Here is a 9,877-nt window from a genome sequence, read left to right as displayed (position 1 = left end):
AAGAGGAACAAGTTAATATAGAGGCTGAAGTACAACACTCACCTGATATGGGTGACACTCAAACTCAAGTTTTAAGGAGGTCTTCAAGGATAAGAAGATCTACTATTCCTAGTGACTATCATGTATACTTGATAGAGTCTAACTTTGATGTTCGACTTAAAGATGATCCCATCTCATTTTCACAAGCCATGAGTGGGGAAAATTCAAGTGTTTGGTATGATACCATAAAGGAAGAAATGGATTCTATGGCTAAAAACCAAGTCTGGAATATCATTGAGTTACCTAAGGGAGTCAAAGTTGTAAGTTGTAAATGGGTCTACAAAACTAAAAGAGACTCAAATGGTAACATTGAGAGATATAAGGCCAGACTGGTAGCCAAGGGATTCACTCAAGTAGAAGGCATTGATTACCATAACACTTTTTCTCCAGTTTCTAAGAAAGACTCATTTAGAATAATCATGGCTCTTGTAGTTCATTTTGATTTAGAGCTATATCAGATGGATGTGAAAACAATATTTTTAAATGGGGATCTTGAAGAAGACGTATACATGAAATAACCTAGAGGATTTTTTTTTTTATCAAGGCAATAATTTGGTTTGCAAATTAAAGAAGTCAATATATGGACTAAAGCAAGCCTCCCGACAATGGTATCTAAAGTTTCATGATGTTATTACTTTATTTGGTTTTACGGAGAACATTGTGGATAATTGCATATACCTCAAAGATCAGTGGGATTAAAATTACTTTCTTAGTCCTATATGTGGATAACATCCTACTTGCAACCAATGATTTGAGATTGCTATATGACATGAAACAATTTCTCTCTAAGAATTTTGAAATGAAGGATTTGGGTGAAGCTTCTTATTTCATTGGCATAAAAATTCACACAGATAGGTCTCAAAGGACATGACTATCTCATAAGGCCTACATTGAAAAGGTTCTTGAGAAATTTAGGATGAATGAATGTAAGCTGAATGCAACACCCATTTTGAAGGGTGACAAATTCAGCTTAAGTTAGTGTCCGAAAAATATATTGGACAAGGAAGAAATGGAAAACATTCCTTATGTGCCTGCAGTTAGCATTTTGATGTATGCACAGGTTTGTATAAGACTAGACATAGCATTTGCAGTAGGAATGCTTGGCAGATATCAAAGTAATCCTGAAATGGATCATTGGAAAGCTGCCAAAAAGGTTTTGAGATATTTACAAGGAACCAAGGATTACATGCTTACTTATAAGCATGTAGACAATCTAGAAGTGGTTGGATATACAGATTTGGATTTTGCCGAATGTCAAGATTCAAAGAAATCCACTTTAGGATATGTCTTTTTGCTAGTAGGTGGTGCTATATCTTGTAAGAGCACCAAACAGACAATAGTTGCATCATCTACTATGGAGGTAGAGTTTATAGCATGCTTTGAAGCAACTTCATAGGCCAAATGGTTAAAGAATTTTATCACAGAGTTTCAAATTGTGGATTCAATATCAAAGCCATTAAAGATTTACTATGATAACTCGGCAACAGTGTTCTTTTCAAAGAGCAACAAGAGTGGGAGCAGAAGTAAACACATCAACATAAAGTACCTTGCTAACAGAGAAAGAATTAAAGAACAAGAAGTGACTATTGAACATATAAGTACTGATTTAATGGTAGTAGACCCTTTGACGAAAGGGCTCTCAATCAAAGTGTTTACAAATTATGTGGAAAGCATGAGATTGATTAGTACACTTTGTTCTTGATCTCTTATTTAATTGTCGATAAAATCAATTTATTTGTGCACATATAGTATCTGTTGCTAAAATTGTCCATTGGGACATTAGACCCACAATGACTTACAAGAAGTCATGCATAAAGAGTTACCACATAAAGTTTTATTAAGAAAAGGTCGTACATTGTGATACATGGAAGGAATTGTTTACTATGTAAAGAAAAGCAAAACCGCCATGATTCATGTATTATCTTTCTATAAAAGTTAAAGTAGTTTTGTGGCCATATTCAGTTTTAAACTTCGCAACCCATAAAGTCTTCAAGATGTGTAGCATGTGAGCCAAGTGGGAGAATGTTAGCGCACATGTTTCCTTTTTAAGTAGCACACATAACACATATTGTTTTATTTGAAAATACTATTCTCTAAATTATTATAATTATTATTTTATTCAAAAAATCAAATATGGGAGATGGGATTTTACAGTAACTACTTGATATACTAAGACTAAGTCTCCTAAGACTAAGTCATTGGTTTGAAATTCAAATGGAAGATTTTGAATCTGATTTGAAATTCAAACGAGAGATTTTGAAAACTCACAATCCCTTGATAGTAGGAAATGTGAGAGGAAATCTCTCAGTGGATGGGGTCTTGACCAGTATATAAATAGGGTATGTGATTAACTATTAAGTCACACATTGGCTTACGGTGATATAGAACTGGCCAAAAACCCTACTTCTTCTACTCTTCTGAAACACAGTAAGAGTAAAGCGAATTCCCAAATCTCTTTCTCTATTTCTCATAGTTCTTTTTCTTATTTCAAATCCCTTTCTTGAAGACTTGAGTAGTTATTGCTGGAGGTCAGATCACTATTCTCTTCCACTTGTAAACAATTGTTTGTTTATAGTTTCTGAAATTATGCTTTCAATGGCTTTTATATAAATATGTATTAGTAGTTGTAGGAGTTATTCAAATTGCAAACTCTCTCTCTCTTGGTGGATAGGCTTTGGGACAAAAGATATAAGGCCATGTTATGTTCAAGGCCTTGGCCCAACATTAAACTTATTTCCAAGTTCATTCTTAACCTAACCAATGTAATTTTGTCTCGAGGCCCATCTCCCTATTCTGGTCCATCTTAATGCACTCGACAACTTTTAGGTTCTTAATAAAGTAGCATGACTACTGTTCAAAGATGTAATCATTAGCGCCAAATACTTACAAAATATTAACATATTCTTTTACAAATTATATATTGTGGTTCTTAAGAGTCCAATTATTTGAAATACCTACATAGGTTTTCTAGGTTCCTTGTCTAGGGTATTACTCTTGCCCCCCCACCCCCTCTCCCCCCACCCAAAGTTTGCAACATGTATGTGTCAAGGGGACAACTTTACTAACTTCATAAATTTTCCAACTAGTTTAGAACTTTTTATCATTCTCCTTGCTCTAGATTTTGTAGACACCAAATCTCCTTCTGGAGACCTTTCTTGAGAAGTGTTGAGTATTCTCTATTGACCTACCAATAGTTCCCTAGTTTTCTTAAGGAGATTCATATTTGACTGTAGATTTTTCTCATTAATCGGAACTCTATACTCGTTGTAAAGGCATTCTAAACTTATAAGTACAACCGCCTTTGCATATGGCTACTGATTGTCCTAAAAGCTAAGGATCACAAGAAGCTAAATCCTCACATGGTTCATACGGTCCTTCTATTTTAGTTTTCAAGTGTAGAATCGTCTCGTAAGTTGTAGGATCATTTTTCAAGTTAGAGAGGCAAGTCCAATTGGTCCTTAATGACTTTTTCTTAGTTGTTTTTCCCTTTTAGGCTTTCCATAGGCTATTTTCCTTGTATTTCCCATTGTGCTTAATATATTAGTATCCAACCTCTTTTGTGATACTAATAATAATAATAATAAGTGAAATTGGTTTGGACAGTAGTTTACCGGTGTTTGGAGGGTTAAGAATCTATAATATTTTATATACACACACATAACACCGATTAATCTAAGTGATCTGACCAAACTTTTGATGTCAAGGGAACAAAGATCATAGGAGACCAAGTCAAAAAACCAATTTCCCACATCCCATTGATTATACAACCAAAATGGTCATGAAATTCTTAAACAATTAATAAATTGACGACACTGTATAAAAATCCATGACTCACATTACTCAAGTTCTTAAATATTTGTAAATGATTCATACTCAATAAAAATTAATACCATTAAAAATAATTACCAAAACAAGGTAATATTGAATGCAAGCAACATATCCTATGCATGAATTTATCTAATGATCCACATCTTGATAAAGGTCGTTATGTAATAGTTACAACCATCCCAATTGTTACATAATAAATAATAGATACGGTATTTGTGAATTCATTTTTTGGTATGGACAAACTTATTATAAACATATATATATATATATATATATATATATTCACGTGTTTTGATCCCAAAAAACTATATATTAATGTTTTAAATAATTTTTAATAAATTTTAATTGATTTAAATATAACAAATACTACAAGTATTGAATGTCATTTTGGCTCTTTTAATTGTTTTTCATGGAAGCAGCATGCATTTATTATTATTCGCAACTTCACTCATCACAAGTGAATTCAAACTAAAAAAAAATCATGAACATGAAGAAATGTACTAGTAAAAGTATTTTAGCATCCAAACAAGGCGTAAAAAAAACAAAAAAAATACCAAATTATATGAGCTTAGAATTTAAACATATGTAATTTAAACCATGATCTTTATGACCATTCCAACCCCAAAGACACCAAGAATCAACCATATACCTATCCCAAAAAAGGCATGAGACAAAAAGCTTCCATCACATTTGATTTGCAATGAAAAATTGATGATAGAGGAGGCTGAAATGAAGCAAAAATTTAAGTCGACAACATACAACAACAACAAAAAAACCAAAATCAAACCTTAGTTCCACTAAATGGGATCAACTATATGAATTATTTTCTGCCAAAAACCAAAATCAAACCTTAGTTCCACTAAATGGGATCAACTATATGAATTATTTTTTGCCAATTTATACGATTATGAACCATTTCTTTGATAAATTCAAGAATATAAATTCTTACTCACTATATCCTTTCAAATTATTTTAAGTCTACCCCTACCTCTTCTACTACCCTCCACAATAATTAAGTCACTCTTCCTCACAGGTGCACTATAAGAGGCCTACGTTACAAGTGTTCATACCATCTGAATCGTCCCTCCCTTATCTTAACTTCTATAGGAGTTACACCTAACTTATCACGAATATGTTCATTCTTTAATTTATCTTTCAACCTACTAGGCTTCATGAAACACTGCATTAAGCTAATTGAGAAAGCAGGTCCAAAAGATTATTGCCCAAAGTGACAAAAACACACAAGGGAAAGAGCAGGGGGGGAAATTTTGCTTAATAAGCATGCTTCCAAAGCAGATCACAAGGGTTCAATATCAAATTTAAATTTGTAAACAAACTAAGTGGAAGGCTGTATGGTAGAACTTGGAAATCAGCATACCAGCAACCATATACGTTGTTCAAGATAACTAACTGTATGGTAGAACTTGGAAATCAATATCACATCTAACCAAGTCACCATCTCACAAACTATAAACATTTCACTCAAGCAATGAAGACTGCATGGAGAAGAAAACTCTCCATTTCAAGTCCTATAGCTCATATTCCACTGCAACGGCTTCTAATAACATCGAGACCCATCTCAGTTGGATCAGTTGCTTGCAACTCTACCTGAATTCCATCTAGTTCCCTCTTAAATCTGTCTTTGGAGCTTGCATATATCATCTTGCTTCTCACCCTTGATGTATCAGGCGACCTATATAAAAACAGTAAACAACCATTAAAGGATACTAAACTAAATAAATAAGGGACAGAGGGTCAACAATGGATTTATTGAATTTACCATGCAATGAAAAAGATCCTGCTTTTCTGGCAATTTTCTGCCGTCACAAAATCAAAGTCATATACTGCATAGCGACATTCATTAGCAGGAAGACTTTTGGCAAAATCCTCGTAGCTTTGGGCTGGCTCACCAAGTGTTTCGACAACAACTTGCTTCAGCTTCTCCTCAATCTTGTAAACTATGAAGCGATAAGTCCTTTTTGCCTTAAGTTCCAAGAACTTTAACTTGCATTCATCATTGACTGCCATTCCCGATGCAGCGTTTGCCTATGCATTATAAGAGCATACCAATTTGTAATATCATTTTCAATCAAGAAATATAACCTAATCCAAATATGGTGCATAAAAATAAAACCTAAAGCAGCTAGAAAACAATTGCAAGACATTTTAAAAATGCAGAATCAAAATGGTTAGGCTATAAAGGATACCAAGATAAACAAAAACAAGAAGCAAAATTTGAGTGGATGCATTCCTTATTTTCTTCTTATTGGGTCAGATCCATTTGTCGTTATACATATTCACCAAATTCAGGAATGGAAATCTGAAATTAACCAAACATTTTTTAAAAAATAAAAAAGAAAAGCTCAGCAGTAGTATCACTATACTGCACTCAGTAGATTTGAATTTTGGTTTTTCTCAAATGCCAGACCATAGAAAATTTATCAACAATTTTAGAAATAACATTTTTGCTTTCAAAAGCTTATGTCAATGCATTTTATACCCTCACAAGCAGCAAAAGTACTTCAAAAATGCTAAGCAACAGATACTAAATAAGAATCAATTTTTGATTTTTTTTTTCTTTGCATAGGTTCTCAACAACCAAATGTAACAATGACCTAAAAGAAATCAATACAGAATCCACAACATATGATTCAAAAAATTATCCTTTAATAGTCTTTTCTAAAACCACGTCCACGTGCTCGCGTGTAAATCCAAATCTGCTATAGCACAAACACTACCATAGGTCCATAACCATCGCAGGCGACAATACAAAATTTAACCAAAAATATTATCCACGCACACCACCAAAATTAAATTTATGAACAATCGATCCACAACATTTCCACTCACATCAGCCAATATTTAACTTGAACCAATAAAGATGAGCTCAATTCATCCAGTTAGAGAACAAAGCATGCCGATCACTCATTTATATCCAAATCCAACGATTCATAATCAGAAAACGAAAATAAAATCAGATCTGCGAACGAGCAAAGCACAAGCAAAGCATGGGAAGACAGAAAACCAAAAGTGAAGCAAAATCAGATAAAAGTGCTTCGACTTTCAGCCAAACTTAGCTCCGATGATAAGATCAATTACAACCAAACAGAAAATTCCAGAAACGAACTGTACAGAAAAATCAAAGCCCAAGAAAAAAAAAAAAAAAAAAACCGTAGAAGAAATGCAATCTAAACACTCACCATTTTTGTCGTTCCGCTTCAGCGTTTGGTGGGGGTAGGAACAAATATAGAAGAGCAAATTCTCCGTCTCCGATTAGGAGGGACTATGGCGATGCTGTGCTAGCCTTTTATTCGGGGTGGGTCTGAAAGGGCTTACTATCCTGGTGGTAGGTTGTATGCGAGACTGCACTGTGAAAGAAAATATAACCAATGAAAGTACGCCACGTCGCGCACGAATGCTCGAAGGGCCCTGTAGTCGCTGGCTTGAGCAGCTGAGCCGCTTAGCGTTCACAGTAAAACGACGGCGTTCTGTTTAGTTTTATTTATTTTACTCTCTTTCCAAAGAACATTGGGTAAGTTTCAAACCTAATGCCACTATGCCGCCTAAAAATTTTAATTGTAATAATTAATTTTTTCATTTTTTATTCTAAACATAATAATTTGATTCAAAAAATTTGATGTTCAAATTAATTTAATACCTTATTTAAGTTTTATGGGTCTCATCAAAATTAAAATTAAATTTTTGAAAATCAAATTATTATAAATAAAAAGTTAATATTGAAGTCCAATTCAATTAATTATTTTTGTTAATATAATATCATTATTGGCCATTTTAATTTGAAAATGAAAAGATAATAATGAGTTTTATTTTATTTTTAATTGACTGATGAAAATTTTTAAATCTTTGGGCTACATGAGAACGAGTATCTAATTTTTCACCCGATACTTATTTTCATCGTCACAAAATTAGAACTCAAAACTTATGATATAAATTTCTTGATTTTTAGGAATTGAGATAAGAAATGAATTTATGTTTAACCATTAATTTATGAAAATGATATGATTTAACATCTTATTGAGAGTAGCATAGAAGACTTTTCAAAATTGTTGACTTTTGGTAAATGAGGGCATGTTGCTTTAGATTGTTCTTCTTCTCTTATATTTAATTTCGAGTGCTTGATAGAATTTTCAAGCATAAAAAATTATTTTTTTTAAAAAAAATCTTCCTAAAATTATTTGTAATCTTCCAAAATCTTTTAAATTAAATACATTATAAATAATATTTTTAATAATTAAAATATATACATATATAAGAAGACTGTCTTTTAACCACATTAATAAATTGAGGACGTGAAAAATTTTATCATAAAATGGTTTTCATATGTATATTTGAAATCTCAAAATATAAAATTTTTGTATAAAGTGTTTTGATCTTATCAGTTCATCTAATCAGGAAATCAAAATGAAAATTTTTTTTTATTTTTATTTTTAAAAGTACTTGTTATGTAAATGCTTATTAAATAAAAAATTGATTTTTTATGTTATCCCAAAAAATTAAAATTTTTTTTTGGAATAATACCCAATCTTAATTTTGTTCTTACTTTATATTTAAATTTATTAATTTTTCTCATAAATGATTATTAAATAAGAGAGCATGATCATATCACATTTTGAATTAAAAATCTTTGAGCCATAGAAAATTGTTCAAGTCACCTTTGCAGCTTGAAAAATATTAATTAAAAGAATGAAAAATATTTTAAAAAATAATATTTTTCATATTTAGTGACCAAGAAAAAATAATATATATATATATATATATATATAGCAACTCAATAGATAAAAATTTAATATTACACATAATTTAAATTCTATTTTTAAAATTTTTAATTATATAAAAATTATTTCACTTGTTATAAATAATTTTTAAAAGAAATATTTTTTAAAAAATAATTATTCTCTATATAAAAAATAATTTTAAAAAATATTTTTTAAGTAAAATTTTAAAATTTGCTACTCCGGTTGGGAGGAGTAGCCCCACACAGGATACTCTTCATGGTTGGATTGGGTCCTCCCTCCGTCTGCGTTAACATTAAGCTATCCCTTTTCTAAAAATTTTTTAATTCAAAATTTCAACTCTCTCTCTCTCTCTCTTCTTTTTGCGCAGCACGCTCCTCATATTTTGTCAAAATCAAAGCTAAGCTCTACGAAGACTTTTATTATAACTTATTTTAAAAAGGCAAGGCTTTAGCAAAAGATTTTTTTGCCCTCTTTTTTTAAAAGCCCATCACCGACCTAAACATTCCCCATTTTCTTTTCTTTTTTTTTTCTTTTTTCTTTCCTTTTGTTGCTTTTACTTGAAAGATAACCCTTTTATTAATGATAATTAAAAGTCAAAATTATTTATTATACCATAATTTGTGCATTAATTGAGACCCTATGCCGGGGTAGTAGGGTTGGCTAAATGGGCGGGCAAGCCAAGTTCGGACGGGTCGCCAACGGGTCGGATTATAAACGAATTAGGTCATAAACAGGTCAATGTTAAATAGGTCCTAATCATATAAATCTTAATCCGTCCGTTTAATAAACGGACGGGTCACGATTTACCTGGTTAAAAATAATTATATATTTAAATTTGTTTACATTTTTAAAAAAAAAAAAATACTCCTTGTTATATATATATATATATATATATATATTAAATCTTAAAAAAACATAAATTAAAAAAAATAAAATGGTGTTTTCCAGCTTTTCCTATGCAAATTTAGAAATTTCAAAAATAATTGTACCATCTTGTAATTACTTTAAAAAATTGAAAATAAAAGACAAAACTATTTTTCACCACGATTTCTTATTATTTTCTAGTTATTTAACCCAGGTAAAACAAGTAAAACCTAATAATAGGTTGCATTTTTTTTTTTGGTAATTATTTAGAAAAAAATTGGTTGTTTGGTATTTTGATTTACTCTAGTTGTTTGGTAAAGGGATGAATGTGGACTCCAAAGGCTTGCCATGTTTTACAAAGCTAGAGCCAGAGGGTTCTAGAGAAAGGC

The 9,877-nt window shown here is 31.4% G+C and overlaps 2 protein-coding genes across 2 annotated transcripts; one reads left to right on the top strand and one right to left on the bottom strand.

Annotated features, from left to right (window-relative positions):
* Positions 1-1,048: 1,048 nt before the first annotated feature.
* On the top strand, positions 1,049-1,435 carry LOC131160899 (secreted RxLR effector protein 161-like). The gene has a single exon (XM_058116774.1). The coding sequence runs from the start codon at positions 1,049-1,051 to the stop codon at positions 1,433-1,435; it is 387 nt and encodes a 128-aa protein (XP_057972757.1).
* A 3,690-nt stretch (positions 1,436-5,125) lies between these two features.
* On the bottom strand, positions 5,126-7,224 carry LOC131159173 (actin-depolymerizing factor 1). Its single transcript, XM_058113883.1, has 3 exons — positions 7,068-7,224; positions 5,648-5,913; positions 5,126-5,560 (listed from the first exon to the last, which is right to left on the bottom strand). Exons 1-3 carry the CDS (start codon positions 7,068-7,070, stop codon positions 5,404-5,406), a joined length of 426 nt encoding a protein of 141 aa, XP_057969866.1. The 5' UTR covers positions 7,071-7,224; the 3' UTR covers positions 5,126-5,403.
* Positions 7,225-9,877: the final 2,653 nt, after the last annotated feature.

The sequence above is a fragment of the Malania oleifera genome, chromosome 7, assembly GCF_029873635.1.
Source record: "Malania oleifera isolate guangnan ecotype guangnan chromosome 7, ASM2987363v1, whole genome shotgun sequence".
Lineage (NCBI taxonomy): Eukaryota > Viridiplantae > Streptophyta > Magnoliopsida > Santalales > Ximeniaceae > Malania > Malania oleifera.
The sequence above is the reverse complement of the archived record's forward strand: the minus strand, read 5'-3'. Positions and strand labels throughout refer to the sequence as shown.

Coding starts and splice junctions, on each gene's coding strand:
- LOC131160899 (XM_058116774.1), top strand. CDS start 1,049: ATGGAAAACATTCCTTATGTGCCTGCAGTTAGCATTTTGATGTATGCA.
- LOC131159173 (XM_058113883.1), bottom strand. Junction 5,561..5,647: donor AGGATCTTTTTCATTGCATG/GTAAATTCAATA, acceptor GTTTTTATATAG/GTCGCCTGATACATCAAGGG.